This window comes from Pollicipes pollicipes, unplaced genomic scaffold, assembly GCF_011947565.3.
Source record: "Pollicipes pollicipes isolate AB1234 unplaced genomic scaffold, Ppol_2.1 Scaffold_3447;HRSCAF=4054_pilon_pilon_pilon, whole genome shotgun sequence".
Lineage (NCBI taxonomy): Eukaryota > Metazoa > Arthropoda > Thecostraca > Pollicipedomorpha > Pollicipedidae > Pollicipes > Pollicipes pollicipes.
The window spans coordinates 18413029-18434708 of NW_023596297.1; the positions used below are offsets into that span (position 1 = coordinate 18413029).

The 21680-nt window shown below is 49.0% G+C and overlaps 1 protein-coding gene across 2 annotated transcripts; it reads right to left on the reverse strand.

Annotated features, from left to right (window-relative positions):
• Nucleotides 1-13923: 13923 nt before the first annotated feature.
• LOC119091838 (coiled-coil domain-containing protein 115) lies at nucleotides 13924-20131 on the reverse strand. Of its 2 annotated transcripts, none has more exons than XM_037214734.1 (3): nucleotides 20077-20131; nucleotides 16123-16290; nucleotides 13924-15514 (listed from the first exon to the last, which is right to left on the reverse strand). In XM_037214734.1, exons 2-3 carry the CDS (start codon nucleotides 16272-16274, stop codon nucleotides 15133-15135), a joined length of 534 nt encoding a protein of 177 aa, XP_037070629.1. In that variant the 5' UTR covers nucleotides 16275-16290; nucleotides 20077-20131; the 3' UTR covers nucleotides 13924-15132. The 2 variants fall into 2 exon arrangements, with proteins under 2 accessions (XP_037070629.1, XP_037070630.1); XM_037214735.1 differs by lacking the exon at nucleotides 20077-20131 and adding an exon at nucleotides 20020-20054.
• Between the last annotated feature and the right edge of the window lie 1549 nt (nucleotides 20132-21680).

Below are 21680 nucleotides of genomic sequence, written 5' to 3' on the forward strand. Positions count from 1 at the left end.
CAATGAACAATTAAATTACATTTGATGTGAAACGGCACGGCCATCTCTACAAGCGATCCAAATTGGGCCCAGATCCGGTGGCTGCGTCCGGACTTATTCAACTTTGTATTCCTTCCATTGACCTGGCGTCAGCAGCACATCCTTACCACACGTAGACGCATGCGATGTCTGGCTGTCCTCGCGCAGGAAGTTACAGGTGAAACCGCCCACACCCGTGATTAGCGCCCACCGCATTCACAGCACACTGTTCAAGGCAGAGGTTCGATTTTGGGTACCCCGCTGGTCGGTTTTGACCACGCGCTTTTTGGCAGCATGCCTGCCATAGCATGTACACATGCAGAGGCCTGTACCGATTCCTCGGACCCAGAGATCAGACGACGGCCTGGACTACTCAGAGTGAGTCCACGCGCTCTGGGTGGGCATCTGGACCGTGCGATCTACTTAAAAGAAAGATTGTGCCGTGACTCCACAGATCGGGCACACATATCGGGCACACAAAGATCGCGCCCGTTGCGGGTGCTGGTTGGTGCAGTCTCAATCCCGGGACAAGGCGATCACTCCCTAGCTGCTGTCATCGCCTGGAAGGGAGCCGGTCGAAGAAAACCATACCAAAGCCGAGTTCAACCAAAGGCATTGGCATACGCATACACTGGCTGCGCCAACGACGTGACTAGAGCTAATAAAGATATGCGCTTGAAACTTGCTATTGGTGTACATGCCTGTTGTCGCCATGAATATGGTTTTTAGTTGTAATTTGGATCTATGGATAATCTGATAACGTACGTTGTTAAGTTCATTTGGGAGGAACTTTTTGACACAGATAAGACAGTGGAAATAGCCTTATTCCTCAGAGAAAAACCAGGAGAATGGAAATATAGACGCCTCGATATTTCGACGACGTCGACGACGCGGCAATGTGCAAATAGCGGGAGTGAATAGCAAAAATGACCCTAAAAAACAACAAGACTTTTGCAGCTGCAAGACCTTCAAAAGAAGAAAAGGAAAGTAATTACCCTCTGCTATTCGTTTTTATACAGGCGTGTTGCCGAAACATCAACGCGCCTATTATGGTATGGTATCTCTTGATGCTGCCTTATCTATATTTCAATCTATGCGTATTTAACGAGCTTACTTTAACAGGCATCTTTCAGATGTACGTGCTTCATACGCGCGACACCACTTCCACGACCGCTGGCCTACGGTCCGACACGCGTGCACTCCTGGATTCACATCTCAAAAACGACGGGTCGCTGCACTGCAAAATAACCACTCAAACGGGCCATCGGATGGTGGCAAATTTGAACTGCCACGGGGCACGTGACACGTGCAAGCGGATTGAGAAGATGAAATTGACCGTTTTAACCGTTCTTGCGTTTTGGGTCAAATCTCGGCACCCAGTGCAGGGTGAGGCGTGAATGTAGTTTCCCAACGTTTACAGTTGAGTAGGCTACGATTTCCATGCGCATGGTGAGTTTGTGCGACGCACATTGGCGCTGCAAATTGCAAGACAAGTAGCAACTGATGATGTTTCAAAGATCAGCGTGGAATACTAGCCGCTTCTGCTAAAACTGTCCAAAACTTGGCGTCGAAAACTACATCAGCATGTGGACCGATTCATATTTTCCTTTTACCACCCTTTTGTTGACTTTTTTGTCGTAATATTTTGTTCGAAAATAAACCTAGGGTACCGGGTTGCCTGATGGATTTTTATGCCGCGAAGGAGCCGTGTTACTCCGTCTCCCGGTGGCTCAATTGCGCGTTCAAAGTCAAACGGCCGTTTACACACGTGAATGGATTTCGTATTTGACTGCCGTCAGCCGCGCACACCATCTCGCACCGATATCTCGACAATGGCGAGGCAGAGCGACCCGAGAGTGGCACGCAAAAATACGCCATGCAAAATAGCACTGCTGTACGCATCACGTGTCACGCGCACAGAGATGAATTTCGCTCCCTTCCACGGGTTGGCACGTTTTGTGCCACATCTCGGCACCCCGAACACGGACACACTTGGAAGTGGCACGCTTCGGTAGATGAGTGAACAAGCAATGCATGGCGACAACTGTGATATCACATGTGCAAGGTGCCACGCGAGCTAACAACATGTATTTTGACGTCTTTAAGCTGTTATTTAACTGCCATTGCGTCATCACGCGATCCAAGCGGATATCTCGACAACGATTGGAACGAGCGACGCAAGAGTGGTACACCCTGACAGGAAGCCTGAAAACATGCTATTTTAAATGGCAAGGTAGAGCGTGCCACGTGTCACGCGCTCAAAGATGGATTTTGTCGCTTGCGACCATTTTCATGTTTTACACTATATTTCGGCACATGAAAGGTACGAAGCGATTCGGAAGTGTCGTGCATCAATAGCGAATGAAAAGATCTATTGGGTGATGCCAAGCTTTCGTCACACGGACCACGTATCATTGCGCATAAGTGCTGAAAAATTCAGTTTGCTATATTCAATGGATTTCAATGTGTTTGCGATGTCTCGGCATCCAGGGCCACGAGCGACTCGAGTGACGAGCTTCAATAGGCAAGCAAACGGCCAATTACGCAGCATAAATCGTAATGGCGCACGTGCTGCGTGTCACGCGTGTACGAGCCAGCAATATGAATTTGGCCATATCCAACCGTTTTCACATTTCGCGCCATATATCGGCAACCAGGGTAGTGAGGGCTGTAGATCAAAATACAAAATATAGATAAAGAAAGATCACACGATTTTCACTTAACACAGCGAAGCAGGCGTGCAAACGCTCGTTGTTTTACTACGCACCATATTTGCCGGCTTGCTGATCACATTTATGGAGCTCATAACTAAAGGCCATTGAGGATTACAATAGGGCTGGTGGACAGTCAGTCTTGTTCCATGGTCCCGAACGGTAAAGCAGTCCTAAGAACTGATACCGTCTCAAAACAGTAACCGACGGCATCCCAACATCACATTCAACGACCATCCTAAAGGTAAGGAGCAGTCAAGGGCAGATAGAGAACAGATCAAAGACGGATCACAAAGACCATGCCAACTGGCGAAAAACGGAATAAAACGATAACGCTAGACCAGGCCAGCTTGAAGACCAGCTAATTTGCCCGGACAATTTCCGGTTACGAAATACTTGATCGGGCAATACAGGTGTCATTCGTCCACCTGGCGACCCACTGAGACCCTCTTTTGTGTTAACACATGAAATGCACAACACGACACTTCATGCAGCGTCTGCCTCCGTTCTATTTTAAGCTTTCCCTTTTATGTAACGTGATGGGGGCCAGTTTGTATGGAGCGGTGGGATTGTGCTGCGCCAGACAAGCGGCGAAGAGAACGTAGATAGCAGAATTGGAACATGTGCCGCGTGTTCTGCAGCACCATCCACTACTTCCATGTAGATCAGGCACATGCTAACACGGATGGAAATGTGAGGTGGATACGTGCGGGTCCACTTGCGTTAGCAACTTCGCTGCGGGATCAGCGGCAGCGTGTCTAAGTTAAAAGTGCATCGGCCGGGAATCGAACCCGGGCCGCCCGCGTGGCAGGCGAGCATTCTACCACTGAACCACCGATGCCTGGTGCCAAGACGGCTGAAGCTAGGTCACGAAGCGCGCAGGGGTGTCGCCATTTTAGGGGTATTCCCTCTCCCACCTCCAAACCTTCTGTCGCCCCAAATTACGCCAGCGATGGTTCTCTTGTTTCAATTATTTCAACTCCCAAGTTGACAGGCCTGTCCCTCCCCTTCCCCTCCCAGACACCAATCTGGCATCTTGGGGGATCAGGTGAACGTGAAAATCTCGACAGTCACGACAATTACATCCGCTTGTAAGATGAAAAACTCAAACTGTGAAACAGTTAACACTTGATCCTGGCATTAAGTGATCATAATTTCCATGTGACTTTTGAAAGGGATGTGAAATCGGCCGGCAGGTGACCAAAAAGGCTGAAAAAGCCCTGACCGTGAAGCAGCCTACGCTTGATCATGACATCAAATGATTACGATTGGCACGTGACCCCTAAACTGGGTGTCGAACAAGCCAGCAGGTGACAGGAAAAGAACATTTATAGATTGGACAGCAAGTGCTCAAAATATTTTTCCAGGATGTTTGGATCCATAGGATTATTTGACACCAAAATATACACCAATATCAGGCTTATCGTTGTGATATTTATCTTGGATAACTCAAAGTTAGTCGTATAAATTGCTGTCTCGTAGGTCATCTACAGTGACAATTCCATTTGTCGCGACCGCCGTTGTCATGACGACAGCAGAATCTGCTGAGGGCCGTGACCAGCTGTTGCGGGTAGAGGGACCACTTTTCGACCTGTTTTCAACCTGCACATCGCCGCTTTGCGGTTTAAAAGTGGCACCGTAGAGGTGGTGTGAATGACGTCAGTCCAAATCAACGTTTGTGATTGGCACAGCGGGCGGCAAGGGTCAGTTACCGAGAAGCACATTGATTGAAGTTTGAAGCAGCGCTTCCCTGTATCTCATGTGATACATTGGTTCCCAATGCCGAAATGCACTTCAAAGAGCCACTGTGGTGAACGCCATAGGAGGGGGGGGGGGGGGGGAATCAAAGCCAAAATGTAGCGTTTCGCAGCATTCGCGGGATAATAACCTCACCTTGACATATTTTGCATCTAAGCAGAGTTGCTATGAGCACGCCCAGCGGACCCAGCGGTACAGCATGCCATCCCTGGGGCGTCGCGGCACGGCCTCGGGCGCGCGGTGAAATGCAACCTACCGCCGCGGGCGCTGCCCGCCGTCCCGTGGCGAACCGTACGGGACGCGTGATAGGCGCGTGTATGCAAGCTGACTTATGAGTGGTAGTTCACCCGAACTAAATGTTATGTCGTGCCTGCCTGGGATAGCAGGGGCGGGAGGCAACTGGACTCGGCCCATTACAGATTGCCGCGTCGCTACACGTATCTCTCTGACCGAGCTAAGCCGAACCGCTGGACGAAGGCATCACATTAGTATTTCAGGCTTTCGTGGCATTTATTACACAAACATTTTGACAAATTATTGTATTCCAAAGACTATAGAATACACCCGCTGGAAAAAACAAGGCAAATTATTTTTATTACTTTCTTAGTAGTGAGCATGGTGTCCCATGATATTTTTACCGCAATAGCGGCTACCTCAAATCAAGATTCTGAACTGTTCAGCATGATTTCGAGAAAACTGGTATTACAGACTAAATCGGGCCGCGTCTGATTCTAACAATACGGATAAGTACAAAAATGGAATAGTGTAAAGCTCCACTGCGCAATTCATCATGTTTCCTTCAACCAAACATTACAACGACTTTGTTGTCATTTTACACGTCAAACAATTCTAAGAAAACTTTCTTAAAATCGGATATATAGTGACCACCCATTCTTCATGTTCCGCTTGTTTCAAGTTACTGAGGGTTGGGGGTTAGTACCCCAACAAAAGAAAGCAAATCGATACCTATGGGTCTCTCTCTCTCTCTCTCTCCTCTACATACGTCTCTCTCTCTCTCTCTCTCTCTCTCTCTCTCTCTCTCTCCTCTCTCTCTCTCTCTCCTCTCTCTCTCTCTCTCTCTCTCTCTCTCTCTCTCTCTCTCTTTCTTTTTCTCTTTTTTATCCTTTTATCCCACTTCGCTGTCTTTTTTATTGTCCAATCCACTTATCAGCCCTTGCAGAAAATCCTGGGCTCTTCCCCTCAAACCTTGTTCAAAAATTGCTAATAAAATGCACCAGCTTGCGGTCTTCTCCATGTTTGAGGAAACGGAAGCACAGACAATAGGCGACGCCTGGTCAGCAATCCCGTTATTCTCAGCCATTCGCACCGAAAAACCCCAAACCGTGATATAAAATGCGACCGCTCCGCCGTGCGGCTGCAGGGTGATCCATCCACATCAGTCCACGATAGATATTGATGGGGCGCGGCGCGGCCGGCGCAGCACCGCGGCGGACATCTTCTGACTTCGGGAGCGAGTCTGCCGCCTCCGCGTGACCGACTCCTGGGCATATTCCGGTCTCTTGACACTGGATGAGGCGCTCGAACCAGACGAAATTGGGGAGAGACGGGTTCAGGCCGGCATGTGAATGCATTCGTATTTGCCTCCGTTTATTTCGTATCCAACCGTCGAAGCAAAGTTCCGTTAGAGCGTCGCGTCAGGCAAAAGCACAATGAGAAACAGCTCAAGCGCAACAGGAAAAAGGACCCATGTGGAACGGAGGAATCAAGACCGAACACATTAAGGGTAGACGGGCAGAATATCACGACTTGGGTCATCCGATGGAGGAAGGAGCGCAACTCTCAGATCATGAATAAACGAAGCCAGGCGTGTTAATTTTTGTAAATAATTGAGGGGCGTCGAGCCGACGAAGGTCCAGCAAACTACCCCTCCCCGCCCGTTTTTTCAACAGATTTAGCCCACTTTGTTTTCGCAAAAGACAACTTTTAGTGTGAATTTTTGCATGCTTTAGAGAAGTCATTAATTTAAGCCTTATAGCAGTTCTGCGGGAACGCATCCAAATGGGAGGGGGGAGGGGCAATGGAGGCACGTGCCTTTTTCGTCTCGGGTGCCGAAGGCACACTTTTATGGCAGCCATGCGCGGCGACACATTTTTGGTTGTGGGGGACGGAAACAGGGTTAATCGTGAAGGGCTTCGGTCATTCCCATATTCCGGAGCTTTTCAGTCAAACTTCCCGGACCTTTGTGTGTCTTATGGTAAAACGCCGTGTAAAACAATCGCACCGCTCATCCACTCAGCTGTTACGTGTTATCTGGCGGCGATAGCAGACGCGACTTTATATCACGAGTTGTAATCAATTGTAGTAAAAAATATATTCACGGTCAACGATACTCAACAACACTGAATGGCGTTTAACAACTCATAATAAACAATTCACATTGGTCAAAAGTTGTGTGAGATTGAGGCCGACAGCAAACTGCTCCGACAGGATGTATACAAATGCGCTGTAAACACAACGGTGAGAATGGGTTTGCTGAAACGATGATGCTTAAAATGCATGTGCTGTGAATGGAGCCACCACATGCATGCTTATTACCAAATTGTTGCGCTGCCCGAGGCGTGCGTAAATGACCGTTGAATAAATTTATGTCATACTATATAAGGCTTTTTAATGTCACATGGGGTTGTTTTCACCACCATGACGACGTGATAAATGACCAGCCCACAAAAAAGTTTGATCTGAATGCGTTAGACTGCGCATTATTGAATGGCATCATTAACTGCTGCATACAGCGGTGCACCAAAAAAATCCTTGCAACTAAAAAGTCTGAGTAACTCGCGAATCTCGAAAGTGTGACTGCGTCTTATGTTGCAGGTTAGATCTTTGGACGGCAATAGTTAGTGAAGAAGTAAGCAACAGACATCGCCTGCCTACGAACCCGTTGGCTGCAAGATCTAAAATATTCGCCAAAAGAACGCATATTGCCGGGTAGAAACACTAATCGCCGCAATAAAATAGAGACACTAATAAAAAGATATGTAAAATAGAGACACTAAAAATTACATAATAATATTAAAATAGAGACGCTTATGGCTGAAGCCCAACTTTGATATAGCGCTTAAGTTAAGCTAACCACATTCGTGATGTGGCGAAACGCGTGTTGGTACGTACGCCTTTCAGAGTAAGTATGCACACCTATATGGCTCGCTAACGAGGGCCATTTAGGCGTTGGCTTGAAGTTATCAGCCTGGCTACAAGGCAGTCGACAGTCGTGTAGTGGCACGGTAAAGGTCATTTCGTGCTATTTGAGTAAGGGGCCAAGGCAAAATGGACGTGTTGAAGATGTATTACAATAATGGGATGGTGTTTTTGTAATATCTCGGCCCAAAACATTGGGGGTCCAAACCAGCATTGGGGGCGACCCAACATAACATTGAGGGGCCAGGGCCCTCACAAAAAAATACAAATCGACATCCGTGATCGAAGCACGCTGCACCACGATAGGTAAACCTTGCCACTCCGGCACATCTCGGAACGGAGAACATTTTTGAATGCTGGCAAGCATCACTGACAGCAGGTGGAGCCATCCTATGCGTGCCAGGTGTGTACTGCGCACAGCAAGGTCACATCGGCGCGTGGCCATAACATGCACAGCCGCTGGTGCACTGCCATTGTGCAGAACGCCGTACACTACCAGGCAGTCTCGCTCTACAAGGTTGTGGTACACTGCCAGGCAGTCGCGCTCCACGACAAGCTTGTGGTACACTGTCGGGCAGTCGCGCTCCGCGACAAGCTTGTGGCACACTGCCAGGCAGTCGCACTCCACAAGCTTGTGGTACACTGCCAGGCAGTCACGCTCCACAAACTTGTGGTGCACTGCCGGGTAGTCGTGCTCCACAAGCTTGTGGCACACTGCCGGGCAGTCGCGCTCCACAAGCTTGTGGTGCACTGCCAGGCAGTCGCGCTCCCCAAACTTGTGGTACACTGCCAGGCAGTCGTGCTCCCAAAACTTGTGGTACACTGCCGGGCAGTCGTGCTCCACAAGCTTGTGGTGCACTGCCAGGCAGTCGCGTTCCACGACAAGCTCGTCGGTACTCGACCAGGGAAGCAAATTAACGGCCGGCGTGATCGCTGCGTCGGTTGCTATCTACTGGCCACTGCCAAAGCGGCAGGCGATGACTTTTTTATGCGGCTTACTTGGCTGCTGACTGGTACTTCGTCGGCTGCACCACCCAGCACGAGCCAGCAATAGATGACTGGGTGAAGGCTTGAGGCTGGGTGATCATGATGACCGTTTTTTCTCAATAAATTGACGTCGAAATCTATTTGAGAAGATCAGCATGCATCGGCGCACGACTGTGGAGCCGTGGCGGTCCCAGGTCTCAGCGTCGTGTCCAGGATCATTATTAAGATTTTGATCGTGACAGAAGACAGATGTGAACAACAACAAAAACCGAAGTGAAAATTGCCGCTTTTTGCAACTGAGTCATCTAGACAATTGCTCAGCTGTAGTAAAATCCATCACTGTCAGGTATTACGTGGAACAGCAGACGATCGTGGGAAGCAAACTCGGGACATCAGCTTCGACGATGCTGAAGAAAATGGGTGCTCTGTGCGATCATCTGATGGTCCGATGGTCCCCTGTGTGCCACCAAAGCCCACGGGACGGGCCTCAGAGCTACCCTGAACCAACAGCCTACTGTTGCTGACGTAGCTGTTGAGCCGATGAGGTGGCACGCCATGCCGTGGCAACTTCCGCTAGAGGTCGCCATGGTCCACGCTGTCAAATGCTTGCCTAAATCTGTCGTCGTTGTCGACGCAAGTAGGCTCCTGTGGAGTTGACCCACTGCCCGTGAAATAGCGTGGATCATGGCATCCTCTGCAGAATGGCCGAGGCGGTACGCGCGCTGAAAGTGGATGAACAGGTGGCTGTGTGTTGCATACGCAGTTCGTTATAAATGACGAGCTGGGTGGTTTGGACATGATTAGATAAGTACGATGAGTCGGTTATCGCTCGCAGGCCGCAATCTCCGACCTTATGCCGAGGAGCCACACCCGCTTTCAAACATTGATCTGGGAGAAGCCTGCTAACGACGGTCGCGTAGATCGGATGCAACAGCCGTGGCTCGTTAACGCCAAAGCAGCGACCCACTGTCGGAATAGGCACTCCGTCTAGCAGGAGACAACTCCAGAGCTGCGCATTCCTCGCACGGCTGCTGACAGCTCGGCCAGAGCGACTGGCCTCTGCTCAGAGCTGGTGGCACACGCTGCAGAGACGGCGAGACGAATCTCTGGCACAACAGTGTGGGCGTCAGGCTGTAGCTCAGGAGCAATTAATGGAATTCGTACTACCAAAATACCCATCGAACACATCGGCTGATGCAATTCCGAGCACAGCGTGTAAGGAGCTGACATGACCAGCAGACGCACTTTTGGCGGACCCGTTAAACCGATTCGGGAAACCAGAAGAGTCTTTGCCAGCCAAATGATCGCATCAAAAACCTTTTCGTGCACACGCCACCAGGCTTTTGTCATTCGCGCAGCTCTGGACCCGCGAGCAAAGCCAGGGGCAGCAGCTTTTGCGGTCAGGGTGCATTCGTGTCATTGGGCAGCGACGATTAATGACATGCCAGACGTGCGTGAACTCACGCAGCTTGCCGTCGGTGTGCGCTACCCCGTGCACTGGGGTTCACTTGGCTCACTAGCCCCTTTGCAGGAAGTTTAGTCGGGTGTCGTCGCAATTTGTTCTGACCGAGGATGTAGATTGGGAAGGCAAGTTTGGGGAGAGATGCTGAGCGATGAAAAAATGACGATACAAACACAGAATATACCCTAAAACAGGTTCGTCTCTGGATTTGACCCACGTTGTTCTCAAAGCTGGTGGGAGGGGGGAGAGGATGAAGCCCAAATTTGAGGTTTGGAGCTCCCGTACCTGAGCAGGAGACAACATCCCTTCTTCTGATTCAACGTCTTCTCGAGCATCAGTTCCTTCTGATGTATTCGTATCTTCATAATTCTAGACAATTAACGTGTGGTCGTAATTTACGCTGAGCGCCATGCTTTTATAGCGCGCAAGGCTGCGGGCTAGGCGATTCTTACTCGAGCAGTGAGAAAGTGCTCACCCTGAGCGGCCCGGCAAGGCCGTTATGCCCGCTAAAAGCTGAGACCTCTGCAACAACTGGGCGTGGTTCCATGCCGTTCTCATCAACAGGAAGTGCCATTGTTTAGAGGTTACGCTTCCCAGGTGCCAGACATTTACCATAAGGGTTTCCAGAAAACAAACATGAACGAGGGTTGATGGTTAGCCCAAACATTGATCATCTGATGTTTGCAGCTAAGCGAGACCAACTCATGTTGACACAGGAAAAAACATAGAAGTAAAAGAAAACGATGGGTTGATGTTTGCAGCCGGTCAAGTGCTCTCAAGCGCAAATCCACGGACTGCCCGTTTTGGTGAGTTTTTAAAGATTTCCAAAAGATATCGGCAGCAGGCGATAAATGCATGAAAGCAAACGCCTGCTATAGGTAAAAGTACCACATAAAAACCGCTACTCTCGCAGCGATCTCAACACGTTCTGGCCCATATCTGCCCCAAAACCGAAGGACGGCAAAAAAGTATTTAATATAATATAATACATAACATACATATAATATATGACATGAATATATTTAACATATATAATATAATATGATATAATATAAATATATGATATCTTATAACATAATAAAAATATTCAATATAATAAAATTCAAGCGTGTAGCCCACTCATTTGGACTAGTATTCATCACAAACGTGTGCGTTTTCGTAATGCTTCCATCACATCTATCAGTATCAGGTCACTGATTTCTTAGACTGATGTTGCCATACCTGGCCAGACGTACATGTGGGCATTTTTTGAATCATCTGATTTGTACAATAAGCACAGTCATTTCGGCTACCTCTGCTTGTTAGCCGGCCGCGTGCGTTGACTTCCCAAGATTGCTAGATTCAAAAGTTTGTCAGTTCTTGACGCAGCTGGATCCGACTAACACAGTTACGCGCGCGCCCCAGCTGATTCAGATCCTGCGCACCAAAGATCGGCAGCCGGGGCCGTTCCGAGACAGGTCGACCAGTCCGCGAGAGATGTGGGTATAATCACGTTTCTCGGGTTTGTTGTTGATTCGGGGTTTAAGTGCGCGCAGACTGCTGTGGCCATTTTGCGCTTCTCGGGTTTGCAAAGCTCGTCGCAGCGGTAATCAGTAGCGCTGAGCACGCCTGTGACATCGACTTACACTTTCACCGGCACGATTTCGCTTCCTTTCCCACGTCGAAATGTGTTCATCACGTTTCGTTGTGGCATCCCATTGCCGAGGTGCGAACCCGGTTTCGACCCCCGTTTCGGTGATTTTTTGCCAACTTGCAAATTCCACGCTTTCCGTGATAAACGATTGGGGCAAGCTTGCATGCGCCAACGGCGCCCCGCCGGTCGGATTCGGACACAAATTTGATGCATCGATGTATCCCTGATGGCCTCGCCGCACACCTAATTTCTCGTTGACCATCTGCTTCCAGCACAGCGCGGTGAACGCGCTTGGGCATGCGGGCGAACATTACGAAAGTGATAATATAAGACTAGGGGGGGGGGGCATCATTGCATGATAGCCAATTGCTGCGATAATTCGTTTTATTTGAATATAGGATGGTTTGTTTTATTTGCCAATTTGCATGGCTTAAACGTCTAGAAGTTTGTCCTTTTATAATCTGAGGAGCATTTTGGTGAAACTCATGTGGCAGAACCGTACTCGTTTTGTTTAGAGTTGCTAGACGCATGATTTTCGGTCGATTTCTTAAAAATTCCAAGTTTAATTACAGTGCATGCGCATAAGCCGAATATGTGCTCAACAGCTGGTGGCCAGACGGACACTAGGACGGATATGTGACCACAGTTGCACGTCTTTGTCTCAATTGAATGGTTCTGGTCTTGCATCTGTCCGGCTGCGGGCTGTGGAATGTCCCCTCATGCTTTTCAATGTCCGGAAAGCGGATGTGTGATGTGCACGATAGGTATACGAATATGACAGCAGTGACCCTGCAGAGAACGAGAATAATTATCCCGCTAATAGATTCAGGGAAGTACTGATTATATAACGGCAACGGATCAGCATTCACGCCGCGCATCTCGTTCTGCTCCTCCCTGACGCGTCATTTAGCTCCACAGGAAATTGGAAAGAAAAACAGCACTGCGCTCAGGATACGCCCATTTGTCTCCTCTCAACGGACGGCGGTCTGATCATTCGTCACCACCGAACAGCATGACGCCAAGAACCCACTTATCTCACTCACGGAACTTGACGCACTTAACTCCACAGCACACTCAACTCGCTTATGAGCTCATTAACGACAGCTCAGATTTTGTGCTGGCGTGGTGATAATTGCCAGAATTACACCACGCAGTTCCAAGGAACGAAATCGATGTACCGATCGCCACCGAACCGCCATCTCCAACGCCAAAATAGGTGTTCTGTCGCTGAATGGAAGCTGATAAGATATCCCTTGGATGGCAAATAGCTGCGCAGATGCAGCAATTTGCCCTTTCACAGATCGCCATTATGACCCCCCTTCTCCGCTTGCTCTATAGGAGGCACCCAGATGTCTGGTCATCATGTGGCAGGTGACCCGTCACCATGCATTGGCGAGTGCTTAACTACCCGCACTATGATTTCGCTTTTGGATTTCCCACCAAATGTTGTGTATGACGCACACGAATATAAAGGAAATGGGAGGCATAAGCCAAACGCAGACACAGCTTGGAAATTGCAACATCTTCGCATCAAGTCGTCAGTCGGAACTAACGCAGAGATTTTCTAAACGGCCAACAATTTCTCAGCGGGACGCCATTAGTGATTACTTTTTGCGGATGACCAAAACCTCCAAAGTAGCATCACAGCTCGCATGGGGTTCGTACAGACATCACAACTTTTCACGTGCTTGAGGAATGGACGAGTCAAAAGTTTCGTAGAAAGGAAATGCCCCAGTCAGACTTTGAGCAGTAAATAGGACTTGCAATGTTCACGCTTGAGCGGAAATTCTCAGTTCGCTTCCCATCCCGGTCCTCAAGGCACCACAGTAACAATGAATGTACATGTTTGCGTCAATATTCTCCGCCACTGACAGCCGAAAGCCACGTGTCAACACCTCAAAATCTGAAGCAGTCATTAAGTGTCTTCCTCACAGCTCGCCTGGCCTGCCCCATCAAAACGATGTCCAGATTGTTGCTGAAAGCTGGCTACTGTGATCACATTGTGGCATTTACAGACCGAAGCGTTGACACACGGCATACACCGAGAGAGCATGCCACTCGGCACGCAGCAAACACAAGAACTGCGGTTCTGCGGGCTTAAGAAGTAAGGTAACGCAGCAGAGAAGACGACGGTTCCAGCACCCCGCGTCTCGTGCGCACCCGCAGCGCCTATGATCGGAGCACAAATCCCCCTTGTCAGTGTATTGAAAAGCGTCCCTAGTTACAGAAGTGTGAAAGATACGTCGACACAGCACACACGCGCAACACGCACGCTTACACATACATTCATGTGCCGGTCAGAAGTCGTCCATAGGAACGATTCCTGTTGCAATCGATGATGCGTCACCACTCCCCGAACCCTTCCTCAGGCCGTCTTGATCATTCCCGGCCGTGAGCAAGAATCCCACTAGCGGAAGTACATTCGTAGTAGGACTACTCCGCTCAGTCACGGTGATGTGCCTCCACGTGGCACACCCCGCAGGAGGGCGCGCTAAATAACAACACGCTACATCGGCACAACCTACCCAAATGCCGCCAGACAACCCGCAGTTAGAGACCCACACGCTCTGTGGCACCAGGCAATCGATGTACAGCCGCTCCGACCCCCCAGCAAGCGACGGAAGCTCTGCGAGTCGTGCCAGGCGCGGCTCGTCACCGGTCTAGGCCGCTCCATTCTGACCAACGTCGCGTCCAGTCACGCAGCTGTGGAGCCCTGTAGCCGCAGCTAGAACCGTCACGATTTACAACGGGGTGCACGAGTCACGCGCGTCTGGGCCTGGCCGCTGTGTGCGCTGCATGGTGCATCACCCTGCCCGCGATCCGGGCTGGGCTGGCAGTCCGTGACCCGGGCCTGGCACGAGTCAGACCCGGGTCATAGACCAGGACCGGGCCAGACCAGCGGCCAGCACTGGCACCGGGGGGCCGAGCACTCCGTGGGCACCACACCACAAACTCGCACCAGCACCGCGAACAGGATGGAGACCTGACCTCGCGCCGAGTACCATTCGCATTGGGACCACGCCAGGGACGAGGACGCCAGGGCAGGGGCGGCAACCGGAACCAGTCCTGAACACTAGACTGGGACAGAGGTCCCGTTACGGACCGTGCGCGAGATGAGGACTGGGACCAAGCAGCCAGTGCCACGAATGGCTCATACAATGGGCCCACGCAGTTCGGCGAGACGCGACAACGGCCACCAAACTCGCGCAAGGCGAGTTACACAACCCGTTCATGGCCATGGAGCACTCAAGACAATTCGAAGCAACGCGCAAAATGGAATACCCCAGTGCCACGTCGCCGAGGATGCCTGACGAATAGCCCGCACCTGCTGACGCCGCACCCACCCGTATCCCACGCTGTCTGGCTGCGTGGCTGCACCGCACCTACAAGGCCGCCGCTGGAGCTCAACTGACCGAGATGGACTCGACGGCGTCGGCGAGGGCGGCCACGGTCGGCCCACAGCCGTCCAGCCGCGCCATCAGCGCCGCCAGCTGTACCTTCATGGTGGCGATGTCACAGCTGATCTCAAGCGCGCGGCGGAACTGCTTCTGCGCGTCGCGTAGCGCCCCTGGCGGCAGCGCCGAGAACCAGCGCAGCGGCTCGCCGCCGCTCACGTCGCCAGCGTCGGCGGGCTGCTCACGCAGCCGGAAGGCGGCCGGCAGCGGCGCCTGGGCGTCGACGTGGTCGGCGTCGCTCGGGCACCGCTCCACCAGGAGTCGCGCGCTCACCTGACACTCACCGGCCGGCAACTGTTCCACGCCCACCGCGTGCTGGCCCATCACGTACCTGCGGTCACGGCCGATCGGGGCCAGGTCAGTGCCAGACGCCGTTTCATACAAGTACATTTTAAATGGATTGCCTCATTTTTCTCGGTTCACAATCCTTGTTAGCAGGGTTTGTTAGGCATCCCCTATGACGCGCACTGATAAAATTGTTGTTCCAATAATATCATTTTGCTTCCCTTGTTTTTGCCAGTCGGGTTTGCGGAAGGTTTTACCCACCGTACAATGCCACAACACAGCTACCCCTGGCCAGTTTAACCCTCTGTTGTCAGCTACCCTTTCTATGTTAGTTGGGCCAAACAACACGCTTTGGGACTCGTACCCAGTGCGCCCGGATCACAAGCGCAGCCTCTTTCCCCGATCACGGAACAACAAATCACATCACGTCCGCAAATGAGCATTGATGACTTAAAGCCTTTAATTGCCAATTAACAAAGAATGTGTTCTGATAAATCACATTTAAAAAACGCGTTCTAATGAATCATAGTTGCTTTAGCCCCTCAGCCCTATGCAAGAGTCACAAAAGAGCTTTGGCGACAGTAGACTTCAAAACGTGATTAACTTAAAAATCCACGCACATACAGATGAGGTGCACCGGAACCATCCACACACCTGGTTTTGGCAATATTTAAAAATCCACCTTTCATCCAGCTTTCCAGCAAAGTTTGATGCTGCAAGATCTTGTTGACCAGTTCCCAGATGTCCAGAATTGTGTCATCAACTGATGGCTCATTCTTGGTGTTGTCGCTAGAATCTTTCACCATGTTTCCTGATAGTCACCTGCAACGCCATAACACGATAAACCAGTAGTTAAGAAGCAGCTTGGTAGCTTTTAAGCAGCATAACACAGACGCCAGCCTCATCTGATGATTCAACCAGCGTGACTGGGTACACAAATGCAAGCGCAAATGCACAGCACTTAATGTCGCTGTCTATTGCTGTCCAAACCTGATACGTCGTTCAGTGTGAGTCAACCAGTATGCATAACGATGGGTCGGAAATATCATCTTAGGTACAAAGTGCTGTCAGATGTGTGGCGTGAATTAGGGGTGCCAATTAAATTCCAAATTTTTGGAATTCCAAAAATTTCCGAGGTCCAATTTGGAAATTGCAGAGACAGGGGCAAACACCCTGGTACTCTTTTATGACAGCCGATATCATTCTGCCGGGTCGCAAATCTGTAAAAGTTCAGCTTATACGCTGCAGCTCGTTTTCAAAATAATTTGAGCCAGGAACATAAACAAGCCCTGATAGAGCACACTAAAAATACTTCTTTTTGCAACATGAGATTATGCGCACTTACACATTTTCTTTTTAAAGATTTGATCCGAACCTTTTAAATGGATGGATTTCCGGGATCAGAGCTCACGCTAAGCAGTGCTTGTTGTGTGAGCCCTGACCCCTGCCATATTTGTTGCTTTGTGGGACTTATAAATTGGGATGGGAACACGAGCACCGATATTCCCAACATTCGCCAGTTTTGGACCCGCACTTGTATTTGTAATTGACATCAACTGACACTCCACATGCATACATGGCTATTACATGTCATTAGTCTGAGGGATAAAAAAGTATGTAAAAAACAACAGAAAATGATAGGAATAAAATTACACAAACGCATGCACGCATAAACAGCACATGACAACCTTATCGCCCAACAAATGCTTATTGCCTACTGGCAGCATAATTAAATCTTGTCGAATTCAGTCGTTGAACATCCACAGGTAACTAATGAGACACGCCGCACGGTATGCTAAGGACCGCTGCCCTGCCGCCGTGCGCTCCGCCGGGGGGCGCAGGTTTTGGTCCGTGCGGGTAGGTCGGTCACTGGTCCGCGCGTCAACGAATGTTTGAAGCAAACAGATAAGACTTCGGGTTCACCTCCCTCACGGACTTTGTGCGCAGCGAACAGTTAGTATTCCACAGATCTGGCGAGGCGTGACAAAGCGCAGGTCATCCGGCGCGCGAGACACGTGGTCATACTTTCGGAGGCCAGTAACTACTCTGGTAGCGAAGTTAACTTCTTTGAGTAGTCTAGCCTCATTAACACCAGACCCCTGGCCATAAACCCAACTGCAGCATCTCACGCGTGAGATCACTAGACCCCGCACTATGGTCAGCAGCACTAGTGCGGGAGGAAATGCCTGAAGTGGCGGAGACCGATCAGGTCGTCGACGCACTTTTTTTACATCACTGACGTGGGCGTCCCAGCCCAGGTGGCGGTCAAATACCACACACAAGGCTCTTTGCGGTCAGGCTCTCCCGAACGGCCTCCCCACCGACCCGTACACTGACAGGGGAAAGTCCGCGGGTGTTGTGCAGGGTGCCAAGGGAAAGGAGTTCGGTTTTGGATGCGTTGAGCTTAAGACGTGGTTTATGGCTGTCACTCTTGTGACAAATTTTTTTGTGAAATTAGAAATTTTTCAATGACCAAATTTTTGGACACCCTTTGAACAGACAACTGCTCTGCTGATGACGTTCATAGATTGGATGATATGCTTCACTCTTGGATGACAGAGCATTGTTCAGCATTGGTCTGGATGGAGGGGAAGAAGTGGCTTTGGCACAATCTTCAATTTGGTTATTTCCACATAGAAATATTGGCCCAACATTCCCTCCCACATTCCCTAAATACTTAACCCCTGTGCTAAAAAGTGCAGTTAGATGTAACAGCACAGTTATTATTATTTCTGATGTATCAGCATGGTTACTGTTCTTCCCTGTTAAAGCTAGGTTGGAAAACCACCCAGGGTTGTGTTGAAGATGTGGCCAGATGTACCAATGCAGTGGACACAATGATAAAGCTGAGACAATACCTGCTTGACATCATGAGATCAAACAAAACACACACATAGAAAAGCATATGCTACAAGTTCCTGCTCTGACATTCTATACATTTTGTTGCATCCTTATAATTAATATAGGCATACTAATTACTCATCTTGTTATGTAGATTCAATAATAGCTACCATTCTGCTTCAAGGAACACTGAACCAGTTATCTCTGAAGATGAGCCATGTATGCGGTAATGCACCCAACAAACATATCCCAAAAATATATGAACAGAAATGGGTAACTTCCATGAAAAACTGGGTTCTTGCTTGATTTTTCTGAGAGAATGTACTCTTGAAACATAGCATGAGCATTGCACTCACACAACCAAATGCTTGGCAGAAAAATCCCTATGCCCAACCAATGCCCTTTTTTGTGGTTTTCCAAATGAGTGTTCAATGCACAATGGCAAGAAGACACTTTGAATAAGGAAGTTGCCTTATTTGCACTTCGACCTCTGTATTTTTAAGGCAAATTCCCTGTCATATACAGAGATGCTTTGGGGACACAAGGCTAAAGAGAATGTACCAAAATTATTCCAAGCTTCACAGTCAATGCCAGGCTTATGTCCAGGTGTCCAGTGTGTCCCAGGTGCTAAGGACTGGTCAATTGATCATGGAACAAAGAAATAAAGAATGCTAACTGAGAACAGCATGCAGTAGAGTTAATGACATGCAGAGGACAATGCTTGCAAGCTGGTAAGAATTAATAGCAATGGGTACAGCATGTGCTTGCATATCAAATAATTCAAATGTGAGGATAGGTGAAGCAGTGTTAATGAAAAGCATAAAACTGAAGCAGGTCAATATGGTGGAGGATAGACCTGTAGAACCAAGCTTATGGTTGATCATGCTTATTCAGCTGGGAAGGAGACAATAAACTAAATGAGCTTCCATTAAATGCAGAAAAATAATGATCTAGCTGGCAAATGTTGACCTTTTTGCATTACAGATTGATACCATGCATCAGAGAATTGTATTGTTAGTATGACAGGTGTAAAACTGAATGATATCTTACAAATTCAGGATGTTAAACAGTAAGCTTATGAACAAATCAAATCTACCTTGTCCTGGTATGACAGGAAATGCTATTCCTGATGATTGACCTTGGTCTAGGTTAGGTAATTGGCAGACTATAAATATTTGTTAGCCAGCCATGAGCATAGATTGTGCTAAAAAGCAAGCAGGTGAACTTGGAAAAAATAATGCAAGACTGAAAAATGTGCTGAGCAAGAAAACAAAGTAGCTATCCAGCCCCATGTTAGCCTCACACCAGGGGCATCACTTTACATACTCTTGGGGGCCTAAAGCGTCCTAAATGCTGACTTGAGCCCTCCTCCCCAATGCTCCTGTGAGCCCCAGTGCATATGAACAGAGAAAGCACTATGTATGGATTAGGTACCTATGCATATCAATGTTATTATCATGTTAACTTTTCACTAAATAGCATCCTGTACACAACTCACATTTCTGTCATGCCAATTGTTCCACATATTAAGCCAGGTCATGATTATCTTACAGTTTTTCCAATGATAATACCTGGATTTGAATAATGAACAAATGACTGCAATATGCAACAGCTTTTAAAAGTACAGCGCTATCCAAATGAAGTTTAAGGCATGTTTTCCCAATACTGGCATGCATATTTATTGCATAATAGTAACTATGGAATACATACACCACAGTCAGAAACAGAAACACCAAAATTTAGGTATATGATACAAGCCTCGCTCACCCGCCCACCACCGAGACGTCACGTGAGGTCCTCCTGACTCGAGGCTCGGTGCCCCAACTTGTTATTGTTCACTGAGACGGTTCTGACACGGGGGCGGCAAATATGTCAGCTGATGGTTTAATATTCTAATTCACGGCCCTGGTGTTCCTAAGGCTGCAAAACAAAACTTTGCCATTTTTGACAAGTTGACGCAGCCTATATTTCAGTCATCTATGGCGTTGATGAATATCGATAAGGTTAAGTGCGTTTAAAAACATGGAAGCCTGCGCTGCTTGTCTGTAGTTTTTAACTTGATAAAAACATATTCATTGATTGAGCCACATTTGTCATAACTGCGGCAATATAGGAGCGAGAAATAACGCCTGGTTTAAAACGCGTGAATGACTTGAGTCATTTTAGAAATCATGTAGCAAAAGGCTTAACCATACAGACCTCAATACGAAATAAACTGAACTAAGTAAACCGATAAACCGAGTATGTTTAACCGTTTGCGAACTGTGCGGTGTAAGGATGAGTGCATGGGGTGCATGCCGCATTTTATATACATATTTAGTGACATCTTTAGTTGTATAGATTTGCTCTCCATACCAAGGGGGTCGAAGCTGCAAGTGTTATTTACATATATTGCGACAAACAAGACGTTATTACGAAGCCCAGTGATGACCTCAGAAAGGCTTTTGAATGTGAACAAACATTGAGGTCTGAACAGACCGCAACCATCTTCCGTAAATAGTCCCGTTTTCATAAATGTATCAAGGAGAGGTTGCCTGTTGATCGCAGTGTAGTTTGTGTTCATATTAATCAGAACATGGCCAAAACAAAATATATTTCACACTAACATGCTGTGGCTTCTCCATGGATGTTTTCTACTCAGCTCGGGGTGCGGGTCAGCCCCCCCCCCCCCCCCTTCCCGGCTCCATCACCCCAGCAGCTTTGAAAGGCAGGTGGGCCAGATCCTTGGAGAAACCTTTTCGTGTCCGCATTTTGGGGCAGGTTTTGCCATTTTTCACTGTTCAGCCCCCACCCTCCTCTCCAACACATTTCGCGAAATTACGCTCTTATCCCTGACTTGAGTTGCTCAAGCCACTGGGTGCCTTTCTTTGTAAAGTGGTCTGTAGCGGCATTTTTATTTTGTTTTTGGCACTGAAGAGGTGCTGCACTCAATTTTCTTCCTACTACACCAAATCTCAGTCGGTGAAAAATTAGTTCCAAACGAAAAAAAACGTTTAAAGAAAACTACGTAACCTTGCATCCATCTGACGTGCCATCACGCGCAGAAGCTGTGGTTCCTGCCCCGATTCATCAAGGCATCGTTCAAATGCACACCAGGCCAGCTACATCATCACGTTGTGTGTCAGCTACCTCTCGCTGACAAGTGGAGTTCCTCTGAGCTGCTGCTCCCGCTCCGCAGGTGACCAGCGGGGCTGCCCAGCGGCGCGATGAGTCTGCTGGCGGCCGCTGTCCGCCTGCTGGACGAGCAGCGCTGGTTCGCACAGCTGCAGGAGACGGTGGCCGAGCTGACGTGGGAGGCGGCCGACGCACGGCCGCGGCTCCTGCTGCTGCCCGTCACAGTACGCGCCGACCTCGTGCGCACCCTCGACCTG